The 19,441-nt window shown below is 40.4% G+C and overlaps 1 protein-coding gene across 9 annotated transcripts in view; it reads right to left on the reverse strand.

Moving 5' to 3' along the window:
* The window catches only part of EXOC2 (exocyst complex component 2), a 330,347-nt gene that overhangs the window by 70,745 nt on the left and 240,161 nt on the right, over positions 1 to 19,441 (reverse strand). For all 9 annotated transcript variants that reach the window (XM_064279802.1, XM_064279801.1, XM_064279798.1 and 6 more), the window contains one exon: positions 1,056 to 1,197. In XM_064279802.1, coding sequence (XP_064135872.1) covers positions 1,056 to 1,197 — 142 coding nt within the window. The remainder of the gene's footprint in view (positions 1 to 1,055; positions 1,198 to 19,441) is intronic.

A 19,441-nucleotide genomic window follows, 5' to 3' on the forward strand; every position in this document is an offset into this window, starting at 1 on the left:
AAGAATTTTGAAAAAGAACTGTAGATCAAAAGTTCCAGAGATGGTTACCTGATAACCTCGAGAATGATAATTTGTGGTAGAAAACTGTTTGTTCACTTAGAAGTTAAAAACTATGCTTACTACAGAAGGTTGGTTTTATCTAGCAACCTTGTGGTAATTAAACCTGGATTATGCCTTCATTCAGAGCCCCAGGGTGGTGTAAAATTTTAAGCACTGGGCTGCGAATCAAAAGATTTGAGGTTCTAGTCCACCCAGAGGTACATCAGAAGGAAGACCTCGTAATCCATTTCCAAAAAATCGGTCACTGAAAACCCTATGGAGCACAGTTCTGCTCTGACACACATGGGGTTACCATAGTTGGAATCGAATCAATTGCAACTTTGTTTTTTTAAATGACCTCATTGATTTGATCAAAAAGTTTATTTGATTCAGCAAGCAATGGTTATTTTTAAAAGATACACTATGAAGTGATTTAAGCAACTGTCATTTGATATCACAAAGGTAATACTGGAACTCTGTCAGTCACCCCTCTATAGTTTAGTTTGCTTTGCTAAATTACTATAATAATCTTACTCCTACACATTTGCCTTCTATCCTTCACTTTTACAGCATCCACAAGTGGGTCTTACACAGAAGTGACTAGATTCCTTAAATACATTTTTTGATGACAGTCACATGGTCATTGCATAAAACTGTCATTCAGAGTCATTCCATTATATCTGTGCAATAAAAGTATACCATAGGAAGCAAGTATGTATTACTAATGTGATCAATTATTATAAGGTATATAATTATTCTCTGCAATTTAAGAATAACATTCAAGCCATTAAGTATTAATAAAAAAATGTACTAAATTCTAAGTTATCAAAAGAGGTTTTAAGCTAATAAAAAGTTAAAGCAAGCCAATCTCCCCACCCTTCAGTAAATATGAGAAAAATCTGGATAAAAGGAAAAGCACCTCAAGGATACATTAATGGATAAAACCATAGCTTTATGTATTACACTAGATGCATTAGGGTAATCTTAGAGAACTCTAGTGACTCGAAACTACTTACCTGTTGGAGGCAGGCAATCTTTCCAATCAAAACAGCCTGCATAAATCCCAGGCTCCAGGGAGCCCACGATGGGATCTGCTTTCAACTCAATGTAATTTTCAAAGAGCCTTTGGTCTAATTCTTTCAGTGAGGCCATGCTAACCTATAAACATATGATAAAGAAGAATATTTATGAGTTGTCTATTTGCGGGGGAAGGAAAAAGTAAAATAATGTAAATAGCAAATACTTCAATACATTAAAAAAAAATTATTGTGGTAAAAATATACGTAACAAAACAGCCAATTCAACAGTTTCTACACGCTTAATTCCGTGACACTGATTTTGTTCATGTTGTGCAATTATTATCACTATCCTTCTCAAAGTTATTCCATCACCATTAACACAAACTCAATGCTCCCTTACTTCAGTATATTTTAAAAGCACTTAACAACTTTCCTATAAAAATACATGATTTTATTTTATTTTAAGCAATAAAGACCACTCTTACCACAGCTATTTCATGAGATTAAAAAAAACACCCATATACAGACTACAGATCATATTAAGAACATTAATAAATGTTCTGTAAGGAAGGCAAAAAAGGCACAGTAAATGCTTAACAACAATAGCCAGTGAACTACATAAAAAGGGGCCATTGAAAATAATGCAACAGTGCTTTTCCCACATTAATTAGAGAGAAGTATTATTAATGGAAAATAAGCCTTTTCTGAGAAGACAGAAATCCAAATGCAGCCCTCTTTTCTCCAGTTACAACTCTGCCTGGACTAAGTCAGAGGACTAGGGTTGCCTGGGAATGGCTAAGTGTGGGAGGTTCGGGTTCCACAGTAACTCAGCACAGAGAACGGATGCACGGTGCTCTTTTCCACAGATCAAACGAGAAACTAGAAAACTGTATTAGAGAGACCTTTGTGAGCAAGGCAGAGTGGCAGATCCCTGCAGGGGCTCAGCCCACATGATCTGTGGACTCCTGGTGGTAGTGGGAGCAGAACAGGGTTTAAGTGGTTAACATCAGCCCTACTGTCTAGTCTCACTGGCACCCACAAGACGAAGAAGCTGCAGGAGGGGTGGGTGGGGTCCTGAGCTTGGAGACAGTGAGAAGTGCGGGGAGTGGGGAGTCTGCGGGCCCCTAGTGTTTCTGCAGTGGACTGATAGCCTGTGTGCTACTATGACACTGGCCCACAGGACACAGCTTCTCTCCACTCCAGACCTAAGCTTCAAGAGACTGACAATAAAAAGTAAGCAAACATTCAAGGGAGTCCAGCAGCTATAAAGAAGAATATCAGCCAACCAGTGAAACTTAGCCGTGGAAGAGGCAGGCAAAAATAGCAGAAAAATAATGAAAACTCCTAAAGGAGGTTAAAGTGCAACACAAAACCAGACTTTGGATATAAAGCACACTATTTCCAAAGTTAACGATTTAGTAGATTAATTGAAGGAACTACCGGTCACTACTGGGATCAAAATACTTCAAAACACAGAGTAAAAATGTAATGATTAATGAAAATTACGAAGGAAGAGACTTGGATGATGGATCCAAAGCTCTAATATGCAAAAAACAGAAATTCAAGTAGAGAAATACGAGCAGTTAGAGAACAGGTAATATTAAATAAGAAACAGAAGAAAATTTAACTGGATTAAAGAAAGATCTGAGTCTGTATTTCATTGGGTTGAGTTCCAGGTTAGACTGATAAAAAATACATAGATGAATTCAGTTAGTTTCTAATTTCTAAATTAAAAAAAAAAAAAAAATAGAGGAAATCTTTCCAGCTCCAATGCCAACAAAGTAATTTCCCTATAAAACAGCAAGAATCAGTATGACATCAGATTTCTCTGCTGTAACACTGGAATCTAAAATCACTGAAATAATATCTACATGCTTCTAAAATGAAAGGAATACAATTCAAGAATCCTATGTTTAGCCAAAATGTCATTCACTTAATAGCATCCACGAAAAATTTTTGGATATGCAAGGTTTCAAAGAGGATATCACTCATATAACTGAGAAAACACTCTAACCTAAATACAAATAAATCAGACTGATGTGGATGATGATGAAAACAGTGGCAGACAAGAAACTTTGAGTTCCATTCCTGCATTCCTCTCTCTTTCCCTGATATTGATAAAGATAAGCTTAAGTAGATGATTAGAAGCATTCTGGAAATGTGAAATAAAAGATATAAATAAGAATTCTTGAAAAAGAGATATCCAAAAGAGAAATACTAATAAAAAAAATACAATGAAAATGAAAATACAACATATCAAAATTTGTGTGATGAAATTTATAGCTATAAATGTACACACTAGAAAAAAAGATTTAAGAGGTTTAAAACCAATAGTTTAATCTTCTACTTCACACCGCTAGAAAAAGAGAAAATCAAACCCAGAGAAAGTATAAGTAGGGGGGGGGGATAAGAGGAAAAATAATGAAATTTTTAAAAAGAGCAACATCACCAATGCCAAAAGCAAGTTTTTGGAAGAGATTAATAAATAAGATATTAAAAGTGAGGCAAAACTAATCAAGAAATAAAGAGAACAAACATAAATTACCAATAACAGAAATGAAAAAAGTTAACATTACTACAGGTTCTACAGATATGGAAAAGATTCTGAAAGAACCATGTGATCATCTCAATTGATAAAGAATAAAAATAGGCATTTGACAAAATCCAACATCCTTTCATGATAAAAATACTCAACAAACTAGCAATAGGAGAAAATTCCTAAATATAATAAAAGGCATTTTTGAAAAACCCACAGCTAACATCATACTCATTGAAGAAAAATTGCGTGCTTTCCCTTTAAGAGCAGGAACAAGACAAGGATGCCCACTCTCACTACTGCTATTCAGTATTACACTGGAAGTCCTAGCCAGAACAATCAGGCAAGAGAAAGAAATAAAAGGAATCCAAATTGGGAAGAAAGAAGTAAACCTATCCCTATTCACATATGACATGATCCTATATACAGAAAATCCCAAAGATTCCAAAGAAAGCTACTAGAGTTCATAAATGAGTTTAGCGGAGTTGCAGGGTTGAGGGTTAATGCGCAAAATTAGATGGGTTTCTTTACACCAGCAATGGACAATCTGAAAAGTGAATTAAGAAAACAATTCCATTTACCATAACATCTAAAAGAATAAAACACCTAAGAATAAAATTAACCAGGGAGATGAGAGACATGTACACTGACAACTATAAAAACATTGCTAAAAGATACTAAAGACCTAAATAAATAGGAAGACATTTTGTGTTCATGGATTGGAAGACAACATTGTTAAGATGTCAGTACTACCCCAAGTGATCTATAGATTCAACCAAATCCCTATCGAAATCTCAACAGCTTGTGTTTTTTGGAAAAATGGAAAAGTTAATCATCAAATTAACAGGGAATTGCAAAGGGCCCAAAATAGCCAAAGCAATCTTGAAAAAGAACAAAGTAGGGTTCACAACTTGCCAATTTCAAAATGTACTATAAATCTACGGGAATCAAAACACTGTGGTACTAATATAAGGATAGACATATAGACAGGAGGGAATTACAAGTCCAGAAATAAATTAATACATCTATGGTCAAATGATTTTTGACGAGGGGGCCAAGATCATGCCACGGGGGAAAGAATAGCCTCTTCAATAAATGGTTCTGGGACAACTGGATCTCGACGTGCATGCAAAAGAATGAAGCTGGACCCATACTTTATACCCTGTACAAAAATTAACTCAAAATGATTCAACGACCCAAATATAAGAGCCAAAATCATAAAACTCTTTTTTAAAAAAAACACAGGGGTAAAGTTTCCAGACCTAGTTTTGACAACAGATTCTTAGATACAACACCAAAAAAATGAGCAAAATAAGATGAAATAGATGTACTGGACTTCAACGCAATTTTTAAAATCTTTTGTGCATCAAAAGACTTATCAACAAAATGAAGAGGTAACATACAGAATGGGAAAAAACATTTGGAAACTACATATCTCATAAGATTTAATAACCAGAATACATAAAGACCTCCTACAACTCGACAACAAAAAGAAACAATCTAATTTAAAAATCGGCAAAGGATTTGAGAGACATTTCTTTAAAGAAGATATACAAATGGCCAATAAGCACATGAAAAAATGCACAAAGTCATTAGACCCTGGGGAAATCTAAAATAAAACTACACTGAGATACCATTTCATTCCTACTTAAAAACAACACATAAACAAAAAAACCATTGCTGTTAAGTCGATTCTGACTCACAGAGACCCTACAGGGCAGACTAGAACTGCCCCATAGGGTTTCCAAGGAGTGCCTGGTGGCTTCAAACTGCCTACCTCTCTTGGTTAGCAGCCACAGCTCTTAACCACTACGCCACCAGGATTTCACTGCTACTAGGATGGCTAGTATCAGAAAAGTGGAAAATAACAACTCTTGGCAAGGATGTGGAGAAACTACAACACTCATCCATTGCTGGTGAGAACAGAAAATGGTACAGCCACTATGGGAAACAGTTTGGCAGTTCCTCAAAGGATATACATAAAATTAACATATGATCCAGCAATTTCACTATTTTTTCAAGTCAGAAGAATTGAAAGCAGTGACTCAGACAGCTGCTTGTACACCAACGTTCTTTACAGCATTATTCATAATAGGCAAGAGGTGGGAATGACTTAAGTGTCCACCAACAGATGAATGAATAAAATGTGGTACATACATACGTGGAATATTAAACCCCAAAAAACCAAACCAGTTGCCTTCAGGTTGATTCTGACTAATATTAACCCTACAGAACAGGGTATAACTGCCCTACAGGGTTTCCAAGGTTGCAATCCTTCTTTATAGAAGCAGACTGCCACATCTTTCTCCCACTGAGCAGTTGCTGGGTTCAAACTGCTGACCCTTTGGTTAGCATCCTAGTGTTTTACCACTGTGCCACGAGGGCTCCTCAGTAGAATGTTGGAGTATTACTCAGCCATAAATAGAAATGAAGTCCTGATACAGGCTACAAAATGACTGGGCCTTGAAAACATTATGCTGAGTGAAATAAGTCAAACACAAAAGGGCACACAGTCTTAGGCTTAGGCTGGGTTTTCTGGAGAAGCAAAACCAATGAAGTGCATATATACGGACACACATATATATATGTGTGTGTGCATATACACACACTCACACACATACACACCAGCCAATATGGTAACTCCCATCCTTGCTGACTGTTGATACAGAGGCATGTGGAGCCCAAAGTGGCCAGGGATATGTATATATATATATATTTTAAATTGTGCTTTAAGTGAACATTTACAAATCAAGTCAGTCTCTCATACAAAAAGTTATACACAGGGAGCGGAGCCAAGATGGCGGACTAGGCAGACGCTACCTCGGATCCCTCGTACAACAAACACTTGGAAAAACAAGTGAATCGATCACATACATAACAATATACGAACCCTGAACAACAAACACAGATTTAGAGACGGAGAACGAACTAATACGGGGAAGCAGCGATTGTTTCCAGAGCCTGGAGCCAGCGTACCAGTCAGGTACGGCACAAGCACAGAGAGCTGCTCCACACCCCTGAACTAACCCCGGGAGGGGGACCAGCCGGTTCCACGGGGGGCGTGGGACGCAGCCGGTAGGAGAAGTCCCCGGGAGGCAGTGACTGGTCTTGGAGCAGAAAGAGCAGCGTCCGAGCTGGGGAACCGTCCTGCAGGGATTTGGACTGGACGCAGGTACGGCATAAACACGGAGAGTTGCTCTACCCCCCTGAACTAACCCCGGGAAGGGGCCCAGCCAGGTCACGCGGGTGGCGTGGGACGCAGCCGGTAGGAGAAGTCCCCGGGAGGCGGCAACTGGTATTGGAGCGGGGAGAACAGCATCCCAGCCAGGACACTCGGTCACGGCACAAACACGGGGAGCTGCTCCACCCATCTGAACTAACCCCGGGAGGAGGCCCAACTGGTTATCGGGGACGGCACGGCCACGTGGCTGGAGGGACGAGAAGTCCCCGGGAGGCAGCGACGGATTTTGGAGCCGAGAGTGCACCATCCCAGTAGGGGAGCCTTGATGCTGGGCGTGGGGCTGGAAGCGGAGGATCTGACCGTGACTCCAGCGGGCCAGACCCCCCGGGGGCAATCTCCACACAGCCAGCACACATAGGCGACGCGCCCCGCGGGAATCTCAGATATAATAGTCATTCCAAGCAAGACAAGCAACTCAGGCTATATTCTGAGGTGCTACTCTCCTATCTCTCTGTTCCCTCCCCCACCCTCCCCAGGCGGCTTCATTAACATCTGAATAGCCTGAGCCAGAGGGAGAACTCTGATAGGGATCTGACTGCATTTTTTTTTTTAGCGGATTTTCTGGAAAAACTAGTTTCCCAGTGATGGCTCGGAGACAACAATCCATATCAAACCACTTAAAGAAGCAGACCATGACAGCTTCTCCAACCCCCCAAACAAAAGAATCAAAATCTTCCCCAAATGAAGATACAATCTTGGAATTATCAGATACAGAATATAAAAAACTACTTTACAGAATGCTTAATGATATCACAAATGAAATTAGGATAACTGCAGAAAAAGCCAAGGAACACACTGATAAAACTGTTGAAGAACTCAAAAAGATTATTCAAGAACATAGCGGAAAAATTAATAAGTTGCAAGAATCCACAGAGAGACAACATGTAGAAATCCAAAAGATTAACAATAAAATAACAGAATTAGACAACGCACTAGGAAGTCAGAGGGGCACACTCGAGCAATTAGAATGCAGACTGGGACATCTGGAGGACCAGGGACTCAACACCAACATAGCTGAAAAAAAATCAGATAAAAGAATTAAAAAAAATGAAGAAACCCTAAGAATTATGTGGGACTCTATCAAGAAGGATAACCTGCGGGTGATTGGAGTCCCAGAACAGGGAGGGGGGACAGAAAACACAGAGAAAATAGTTGAAGAACTCCTGACACAAAACTTCCCTGACATCATGAAAGACGAAAGGATATCTATCCAACATGCTCATCGAACCCCATTTAAGATTGATCCAAAAAGAAAAACACCAAGACATATTATCATCAAACTCACCAAAACCAAAGATAAACAGAAAATTTTAAAAGCAGCCAGGGAGAAAAGAAAGGTTTCCTTCAAGGTAGAATCAATAAGAATATGTTCTGACTACTCAGCAGAAACCATGCAGGCAAGAAGGGAATGGGACGACATATACAGAACACTGAAGGAGAAAAATTGCCAGCCAAGGATCATATATCCAGCAAAACTCTCTCTGAAATATGAAGGCAAAATTAAGATATTTACAGACAAACACAAGTTTAGAGAATTTGCAAAAACCAAACCAAAGCTACAAGAAATAGTAAAGGATACTGTTTGGTCAGAGAACCAAAAATATCAGATATCAGCACAACACAAGGTCACAAAACAGAACGTCCTGATATCAACTCAAATAGGGAAATCACAAAAACAAACAAATTAAGATTAATTAAAAAAAAAATACACATAACAGGGAATCATGGAAGTCAATAGGTAAAAGATCACAATAATCAAAAAGAGGGACTAAATACAGGAGGCATTGAACTGCCATATGGAGAGTGATACAAGGCGATATAGAACAATACAAGTTAGGTTTTTACTTAGAAAAATAGGGGTAAATAATAAGGTAACTACAAAAAGGTATAACAACTCTATAACTCAAGATAAAAACCAAGAAAAACGTAACAACTCAACTAACATAAAGTCAAGCACTATGAAAATGAGGACCTCACAATTTACTAAGAAAAACGCCTCAGCACAAAAAAGTATGTGGAAAAATGAAATTCTCAACAACACACATAAAAAGGCATCAAAATGACAGCACTAAAAACTTATTTATCTATAATTACCCTGAATGTAAATGGACTAAATGCACCAATAAAGAGACAGAGAGTCACAGACTGGATAAAGAAACACGATCCGTCTATATGCTGCCTACAAGAGACACACCTTAGACTTAGAGACACAAACAAACTAAAACTCAAAGGATGGAAAAAAGTATATCAAGCAAAAAATAAGCAAAAAAGAAGAGGAGTAGCAATATTAATTTCTGACAAAATAGACTTTAGACTTAAATCCACCACAAAGGATAAAGAAGGACACTATATAATGATAAAAGGGACAATTGATGAGGAAGACATAACCATATTAAATATTTATGCACCGAATGACAGGGCTGCAAGATACATAAATCAAATTTTAAGAGAATTGAAAGGCGAGATAGATACCTCCACAATTATAGTAGGAGACTTCAACACACCACTTTCGGAGAAGGACAGGACATCCAGTAAGAAGCTCAACAGAGACACGGAAGATCTAATTACAACAATCAACCAACTTGACCTCATTGACTTATACAGAACTCTCCACCCAACTGCTGCAAAATATACTTTTTTTTCTAGCGCACATGGAACATTCTCTAGAATAGACCACATATTAGGTCATAAAACAAACCTTTGCAGAGTCCAAAACATCGAAATATTACAAAGCATCTTCTCAGACCACAAGGCAATAAAACTAGAGATCAATAACAGAAAAACTAGGGAAAAGAAATCAAATACTTGGAAAATGAACAATACCCTCCTGAAAAAAGACTGGGTTATAGAAGACATCAAGGAGGGAATAAGGAAATTCTTAGAAAGCAATGAGAATGAAAATACTTCCTATCAAAACCTCTGGGACACAGCAAAAGCAGTGCTCAGAGGCTAATTTATATCAATAAATGCACACATACAAAAAGAAGAAAGAGCCAAAATCAGAGAACTGTCCCGACAACTTGAACAAATAGAAAGTGAGCAACAAAAGAATCCATCAGGCACCCGAAGAAAACAAATAATAAAAATTAGAGCTGAACTAAATGAATTAGAGAACAGAAAAACAATTGAAAGAATTAACAAAGCCAAAAGCTGGTTCTTTGAAAAAATTAACAAAATTGATAAACCATTGGCTAGACTGACTAAAGAAATACAGGAAAGGAAACAAATAACTCAAATAAGAAATGAGAAGGACCACATCACAACAGAACCAAATGAAATTAAAAGAATCATTTCAGATTATTATGAAAAATTGTACTCTAACAAATTTGAAAACCTAGAAGAAATGGATGAATTCCTGGAAAAACACTACCTACCTAAACTAACACATTCAGAAGTAGAACAACTAAATAGACCCATAACAAAAAAAGAGATTGAAACGGTAATCAAAAAACTCCCAACAAAAAAAAGCCCTGGCCCGGACGGCTTCACTGCAGAGTCCTACCAAACTTTCAGAGAAGAGTTAACACCACTACTACTAAAGGTATTCCAAAGCATAGAAAATGACGGAATACTACCCAACTCATTCTATGAAGCCACCATCTCCCTGATACCAAAACCAGGTAAAGACATTACAAAAAAAGAAAATTATAGACCTATATCCCTCATGAACATTGATGCAAAAATCCTCAACAAAATTCTAGCCAATAGAATCCAACAACACATCAAAAAAATAATTCACCCTGATCAAGTGGGATTTGTATCAGGTATGCAAGGCTGGTTTAATATCAGAAAAACCATTAATGTAATCCATCACATAAATAAAACAAAAGACAAAAACCACATGATCTTATCAATTGATGCAGAAAAGGCATTTGACAAAGTCCAACACCCATTCATGATAAAAACTCTTACCAAAATAGGAACTGAAGGTAAATTCCTCAACATAATAAAGGGCATCTATGCAAAGCCAACAGCCAATATCACTCTAAATGGAGAGAACCTGAAAGCATTTCCGTTGAGAATGCGAACCAGACAAGGATGCCCTTTATCACCGCTCTTATGCAACATCGTGCTAGAAGTCCTAGCCAGGGCAATTAGGCTAGACAAAGAAATAAAAGGTATCCGGATTGGCAAGGAAGAAGTAAAGTTATCGCTATTTGCAGATGACATGATTATATACACAGAAAACCCTAAGGAATCCTCCAGAAAACTACTGAAACTAATAGAAGAGTTTGGCAGAGTCTCAGGTTATAAAATAAACATACAAAAATCACTTGGATTCCTCTACATCAACAAAAAGAACACCGAAGAGGAAATAACCAAATCAATACCATTCACAGTAGCCCCCAAGAAGATAAGATACTTAGGAATAAATCTTACCAAGGATGTAAAAGACCTATACAAAGAAAACTACAAAGCTCTACTACAAGAAATTCAAAAGGACATACTTAAGTGGAAAAACATACCCTGCTCATGGATAGGAAGACTTAACATAGTAAAAATGTCTATTCTACCAAAAGCCATCTATACATTTAACGCACTTCCGATCCAAATTCCAATGTAATATTTTAAGGGGATAGAGAAAGAAATCACCAATTTCATATGGAAGGGAAAGAAGCCCCGGATAAGCAAAGCACTACTGAAAAAGAAGAAGAAAGTGGGAGGCCTCACCTTACCTGACTTCAGAAGCTACTATACAGCCACAGTAGTCAAAACAGCCTGGTATTTGTACAACAACAGACACATAGACCAATGGAACAGAATTGAGAACCCAGACATAGATCCATCCACGTATGAGCAGCTGATATTTGACAAAGGCCCAGTGTCAATTAACTGGGGAAAAGATAGCCTTTTTAACTAATGGTGCTGGCATAACTGGATATCCATTTGCAAAAAAATGAAATAGGACCCATACCTCACACCATGCACAAAAACTAACTCCAAGTGGATCAAAGACCTAAACATAAAGACTAAAACGATAAAGATCATGGAAGAAAAAATTGGGACAACCCTAGGAGCCCTAATACAAGGTATAAACAGAATACAAAACATTACCAAAAATGATGAAGAGAAACCCGATAACTGGGAGCTCCTAAAAATCAAACACCTATGCTCATCTAAAGACTTCTCCAAAAGAGTAAAAAGACCACCTACAGACTGGGAAAGAATTTTCAGCTATGACATCTCCGACCAGCGCCTGATCTCTAAAATCTACATGATTCTGTCAAAACTCAACCACAAAAAGACAAACAACCCAATCAAGAAGTGGGCAAAGGATATGAACACACATTTCACTAAAGAAGATATTCAGGCAGCCAACAGATACATGAGAAAATGCTCTCGATCATTAGTCATTAGAGAAATGCAAATTAAAACTACGATGAGATTCCATCTCACACCAGCAAGGCTGGCATTAATCCAAAAAACACAAAATAATAAATGTTGGAGAGGCTGCGGAGAGATTGGAACTCTCATACACTGCTGGTGGGAATGTAAAATGGTATAACCACTTTGGAAATCCATCTGGCGTTATCTTAAACAGTTAGAAATAGAACTACCATACAACCCAGAAATCCCACTCCTAGGAATATACCCTAGAGATACAAGAGCCTTCATACAAACAGATATATGCACACCCATGTTTATTGCAGCTCTGTTTACAATAGCAAAAAGTTGGAAGCAACCAAGGTGTCCATCAACGGATGAATGGGTAAAAAAATTGTGGTATATTCACACAATGGAATACTACGCATCGATAAAGAACAGTGACGAATCTGTGAAACATTTCATAACATGGAGGAACCTGGAAGGCATTATGCTGAGCGAAATGAGTCAGAGGCAAAAGGACAAATATTGTATAAGACCACTATTATAAGATCGAGAGAAATAGTAAACCTGAGAAGAACACATACTTTTGTGGTTACGAGGGGGGGTGGGAGGGAGGGTGGGAGAGGGTTTTTTATTGATTAATCAGTAAATAAGAACTGCTTTAGGTGAAGGGAAAGACAACACTCAATACATGGAAGGTCAGCTCAATTGGACTGGACCAAAAGCAAAGAAGTTTCCGGGATAAAATGAATGCTTCAAAGGTCAGCGGAGCAAGTGCGGGGGTCTGGGGAACATGGTTTGCGGGGACTTCTAAGTCAATGGGCAAAATAATTCTATTATGAAATCATTCTGCATCCCACATTGAAATGTGGCGTCTGGGGTCTTAAATGCTAACAAGCGGCCATCTAAGATGCAGCAATTGGTCTCAATCTACCTGGAGCAAAGGAAAAGGAAGAACACCAAGGCCACACGACAACTAAGAGCCCAAGAGACAGAAAGGGCCACATGAGCCAGAGACCTACATCATTCTGAGACCAGAAGAACTAGTTGGTGCCCGGCCACAATCGATGACTGCCCTGACAGGGAGCACAGCAGAGGACCCCTGAGGGAGCAGGAGATCAGTGGGATACAGACCCCAAATTCTCATGAAAAGACCAAACTTAATGGTCTGACTGAGACTGGAGGAATCCCGGCGACCATGCTCCCCAGACCTTCAGTTGACACAGGACAGGAACCATTCCCGAAGACAACTCATCAGAAATGAAAGGGACTGGTTAGCGGGTGGGAGAGAGACGCTGATGAAGAGTGAGCTAATGATATCAGGTGGACACTCGAGATTGTGTTGGCAACTCTTGTCTGGAGGGGGGATGGGAGGATAGAGAGAGAGGGAAGCCGGCAAAATTGTCAAGAAAGGAGAGACTGAAAGGGCTGACTCAAGAGGGGGAGAGCAAGTGGGAGTAGGGAGTGAGATGTATGTAAACTTATATGTGACAGACTGATTGGATTTGTAAACGTTCACTTGAAGCTTAATAAAAGTTATTAAAAAAAAAAAAAGTTATACACACCTTGCTATGTACTCCTAGCTGCTCTGCCCCTAATGAGACAGCACATTCCTCCTCTCCACCTTGTATTCCCCTCTGCCTTCTCATCTTGCCTCCAGGCAGGAGTTGCCCACATAGTCTCATGTGTCTACTTGATCCAAGAAGCTCACTCTTGACCAGTATTGTTTCCTACCTTATAGTCCAGTCCAATCCCTGTATGAAGAGTTAGCTTCAGGAATGATTCCAGTCTTGAGCTAATAAAGGGTGCGGGGACCATGACCTCCAGGGCCCCAATAGTCTTGATCAGACCATTAAGTCTGATCTTTTTAAAAGAATTTGAGATCTGTACCCCACTGTTTTCCTGCTCCATCAGGGATTCTCTGTTGTGTTCCCTGTCAGGGTTGTGATTGGTGGTAGCCAGGCACCATCTAGTTCCTCCAGTCTCAGACTGATGTAGTCTCTGGTTTATGTGGTTGTTTCTGTCTCTCGGGCTCACTTTTACCATATGTCTTGGGTTGAGACCCATTAATGCATCTTACATGGCCACTTGGTAGAGTTTGGAACCCCCGATGCCACTCACTGAAGTGGGATGCAGAACATTTTCTTAATATATTCTGTTATGCCAATTGACCTTGATGTCCCCTGAAACCATGGTCTGCAAACCCTTGTCCCTGCTACTCTGGTCTTCAAAGCATTTGATTGTATCAGGAAACTTCTTTGGTTTTGGTTTAGTCCAGCTGTGTTGATCTCTCCTGTACCGTGTGTGGTCTTTCCCTTCATCTAAAATAGTTCTTGTCTACTATCTAACTAGTGAATATCCCTCTCCCTCCCTCCCAACCCTCATAACCATCAGAGAATATTTTCTTCTGTGTTTAAATTTTTTCTGGAGTTCTTATAATAGTGGTCTCATTCAACATTTGTCCTTTTGCAACTAATTTAACTCAGCATAATGTCTTCCAGATTCCTCCATGTTACGTTTCACAGATTCATTGTTGTTCTTAACTGTTGTGTAGTATTCCATTATGTGAATATACCATAATTTATTTATCCATTCATCCGCTGATGGGCACCTTGGTTGTTTCCATCTTTTTGCTATTGTAAACAGTGCTGCAATGAACATTAAAAAAAAAAAAAAATGGGCGTGCATATATCTGTTCATGTGAAGGCTCTTATTTCTCTAGGATATACTCCAAGGAGTGGAACTGCTGGATCACATCGTAGTTCTATTTCTAGCTTTGTAAGGAAGAGCCAAATCTATTTCCAAACTCATTGTACCATTTTACATTCCCACCAGCAGTTCCTGTGTTCCAGTCTCCCCACAACCTCTCCAATATTTATCATTTTGTGTTTTTTGGATTAATGCCAGCCTTGTTGGGGTGAGATGGTATCTCATTGTAGTTTTGATTTGCATTTCTCTAATGGCTAATGATTGTGAGCATTTCCTCATGTATCTGTTAGCCACCTGAATTGTCTTCTTTGGTGAAGTGCCTGTTCATGTCCTTTGCAAAGTGGCCAGGGGCATTCTTAACTTCCAGTTCAAAGAAATCAGTGTTGTGTCTCCAGGTGGGAACATAACTTCCTTTGGAACTAAGGCCTCTAGACCTGCAGAGCACAGGGTCTAATGAACAGGAAGCAAAAATTCCGTGAGGGTCACCAGGGGTAATAGTGAGTGGTGCCACTCCAATCTCAACCCTTTGATTCCTGGACCCAGGAATCCTGGCTATGGGAGAAACAGCACCATATACTGGATGGTGATTTAGAGCATATAGCTCCTGGAGAACACTGCCTCAACCCTGCAAAGTACTGCCACCTAGCTGGCAATATAATCGTATCTTTAGTAGGCCATTCCATTGTTCTATCGAGCCAGCTGCTTCAGGGTGATGGGCAAGATAGTAAGGCCAGTGAATTCCATGAGCATGAGCCCGCTACCACACTTCATTAACTGTGAAGTGAGTCCCTTGATCCTAGGCAATGCTGTATGTGACATCATGCTGGTGGATAAGGCATTGCGTGAGTTCACAGATGGCAGTTTTGGCAGAAGCACTGAGTTCAGGGAAGGGAAACTCGTATTCAGAGTAAGTATCTATCCCAGTAAGAATGAAAAACTGGATGATGGAAGTGGTTCAATGTAATCAACCTGCCACTAGGTTGCTGGCTGATAGCCTCGAGAAATGGTACCATATCAGGGGCTCAGGGTTGGTCTCTGTTGCTGGCAAATTGGGCACTCAGCAGTGGCTGTGGCCAAGTCAGCCTTGGAGAGTCAAAGTCCACGTTGTTGAGCCCATGCATAACCTCCATCCCTGCAACCATGGCAACTTTGTTTATGAGACCACTGGGCAATGATGGGGATGGCTGGGGAAAGAGGACGACTTGTTTCCACAGAACACATCATTCTATTCACTTCAATGTTAAAATCCTCCTCTGCTTAGGTTACTCATCAGTGAGCATTCACATGAGACATAAACATCTTCACTTTTTTGGCCTATTCAGAGGTCTACACACATACCGCTTCTCCATACCCCCTTGTCACTGACCATTCCCTGACCATTCAGTCAAGTCCTTGTCCACAGCCCATGAATCAGTATACAATCGCATATCTTGCCATTTCTCCTTCCAAGCAAAGTGAATAACCAGGTGCACTGCTTGAAGTTCCGCCCCTTCGGAGGATTTGCCTTTACCACTGTCCTTAAGGGAAGTCCTAGAAAGGGGCAAAAGCATTGCTGCTGTCCATTTTCGAGGTGTGCCTGAATATCATGCATGTGGTTCTGCATGTGGTTTTCTCTTCCTCAGTCAACTGATCATAAGGAACTCTTCATGAGGTCATAGGTGCAGACTGGGAGAAAGCAGGTAATATGACAGAAGTGGAGACCATGAGCATTTTGGCCACTTCCTCATGCAACCTACTTGTGCTGTCAGGTCCTGCTGAAGCCCAATCATGTATATACCACTTCCATTAAATGACGGTGTGCTGCCGTGCACATCCAACTTTATGGCTCTGTAGGTCAGAATACACCCAGTTCATGATAGGCAGCTCAGGCCACATGGTGAGTTGGTGGCCCACAATTAAGTGTTCAGTCTCTGCTAAGGCCCAGCAACAAACCAAAAGCTGTTACTCATAAGGAGAGTTAATTATTTGCTGAGGATGGTAGGGCTTTGCTGCAAAATCCTAAGGGTCTGAGCTGTAATTCACTAATAGAGGCCTGCAAAGGCTCCAAACAGCAATTCTATCTGCCACTTATACTTCAAGCACCATTGGATCACATGGCTCAAGTGGTAGAGCAGCTTGCACAACAGCCTGAACCTGTTGCAGAGCCTTCTCTTGTTCTAGGCCCCACTCAAAACTAGCAGCTTTTTGAGTCACTTGATAAACAGGTTGGAGTAGCACACCCAAATGAGGAATACGTTGCCACCAAAATCCAAAGAGGCCCACCAAGTGTTGTGCCTCCTTTTTAGTTGTCAGAGGGGCCAGATGTAACAACTTATCCTTCACTTCAGAAGAAATATTTCGACATGCCCCACACTGTTGGATCCTTAGAAATTTCACTGAAGTGGAAGGTGTCTGAATTTTTGTGGGATTAATTTCCCACCCGTTTTTGAGCATGCAAAGGAAACCATGGTGGTGTAGTGCTTAAGAGCTACAACTGCTAACCAAAAGTTTGGCAGTTCAAATCCACCAGGAGTTGCTCCCTGGAAACCCAACTGGGCAGTTCTATTCTGTCCTATAGAGTTGCCATGAGTTGGAATTGACTCGAGGGCAACGGGTTTGTTTTTTTTTGGTGTAAGCAAATGTATTACCATTAAGTCCAGGGTAGTTGATACTTCTTCCTTAGCAGGTCCAATCAGTGTAATGGACCAGTGTAATGTCTTGTGGAAGGGAAGGGCGATCAAGTTCCCAGTGAACTAAATTATGAAACAGGGCTGGAGAGTTGGTATACCCCTGAGGTAGGACAGTGTACTACTGGCCTTGCCAACTAAAGGCAAACTGCTTCAGGTGATCCTTTGAAACCAGAATCGAGAAAAAGGCATTGGCCAGATCAATAGCTGCATACCAGGTACCAGATGTATTAATTTGCTCAAGCAATGAAAAAGCAGCTGCAATTAGAGTCACCACCTGGTTAAGCTTACAATAATCCACTGTCATTCTCCAAGATTCATCCATTTTTTTTTCCCCCAGAGGCCAAACAGGAGAGTTGAATGGGAATGGGGTGGGAATCATCACCCTTGCATCCTTCAAGTCCTTGATGGCATCAGTATTCTCTGCAATCCGTCCAGGAATACAGTATTGTTTTTGATTTACTATTTTCCTATGTAGAGGCAATTCTAACGGCTTCCACCTGACTTTTCCTACCATAATAGCTCTTACTTCACATGTCCAGAATCCAATGTGGGGCTTCTGGCAGCTGCTGAATACACCTATTCATTCTGGAACTGGAGAAATCACTACAGGATAGGTTCGCGGACCCATTGGACTCACTGAACTAAGGCTGCATTGATAACCTGGCTTCCCCACTTTGACTGGTGGGCCACAGGGACATTTTGGGTCTCCTGGAATTAGTGTCAGTTCAGAGCCAGTGTACAGAAATTCCCAAAAAGTCTCATTATTTTCTTTTCCCCAATGAACAGTCACTCTCATTAAAGGCCATAGATCCCTTTGGGGGAGGCTGGGAGAAAGATTAACAACACAAAATTTTTGGCAGTGCAGTGGGGTCCTTCCTTAAGGGCACCTTGCCTCCCCTTCATTCAGGGGTTGTAGGTCTGTAAACTGGCCCAAGTCTGGGAACTGATTGAGGGGCCCTGACTCTTCTGGTGATTCAAGTTAGACTGCTGTTCACTGGGTCCTAGAATTCTTCTGCTTGTACAGATCAAGTAAATACTCAGTAATTTCCCATCTATTTCACTCCTCGGGACACCATGACTTAGTATTTAACACCATAAGTCTACGTGAGTCAGACCAACCTGATTACTGTTTTGACTGTGCTATCCATTATGGTAACCACACCCACCGTATCTTTGTTGATTACATGCTGCCACTTGGCCCCTGTCACCACGGGGTCCAATCAGCCCATTTGTAGTTAGGTGTCTTAATTCAGTTAGGGCAGCTCTCACTGTCAAATCTGACTTATATAAAATAGTAATCACAGCAGTCTTCAAGGATGTTGGGGCTCCTTTCATAAATTCTTTCCTTATTACCGTGGTAAAAAGTCTGTGCTCTGGGCACTGAATGGGTGGGTCTGTGGGACCAATCTGATAAATCCACTCTAATATGACAATTTCCCTAAGAGTTTGGATACTTTCTTCTATAGTATACCCAGGCAGGTCTGGCACTTCAATTTGACTTAGTGTAGGCCACCACTTAATCCATGCTTCAGTAAACCAACCAAATAAACTATCGGATCCTTTTCTAACCTCTTGAGTTGAAACACTGAATAAAGGATCTGTGCTTAGTGAGCCCATACCAATAAACTCACAGAGTGAGAAAGCTGAGCGCCTGCAGGCAGGAGGCTTGCTGTTGAAGCGGGGTGCCTCCGGGAACTTGTTAGTAGAACTATGCTTGCTGACCCACAGAGCTAGAGAGCTGAACGCCTTTGGGCCAATGCTTCCTAGTGGAATGGGGTGTGTCTGTCACTTACTGGAGGAGCTAAACAGCTTAGTAACACTTGCCCAAGCAGGGCAAAGGCTAGGCCAAATGGCTGAGGGAAGCCTGCCCTACAGGCATGGCTGAGAAAAGGTTATCCTG

This window comes from Loxodonta africana, chromosome 1 (assembly GCF_030014295.1).
Source record: "Loxodonta africana isolate mLoxAfr1 chromosome 1, mLoxAfr1.hap2, whole genome shotgun sequence".
Classification (NCBI taxonomy): Eukaryota; Metazoa; Chordata; class Mammalia; order Proboscidea; family Elephantidae; genus Loxodonta; species Loxodonta africana.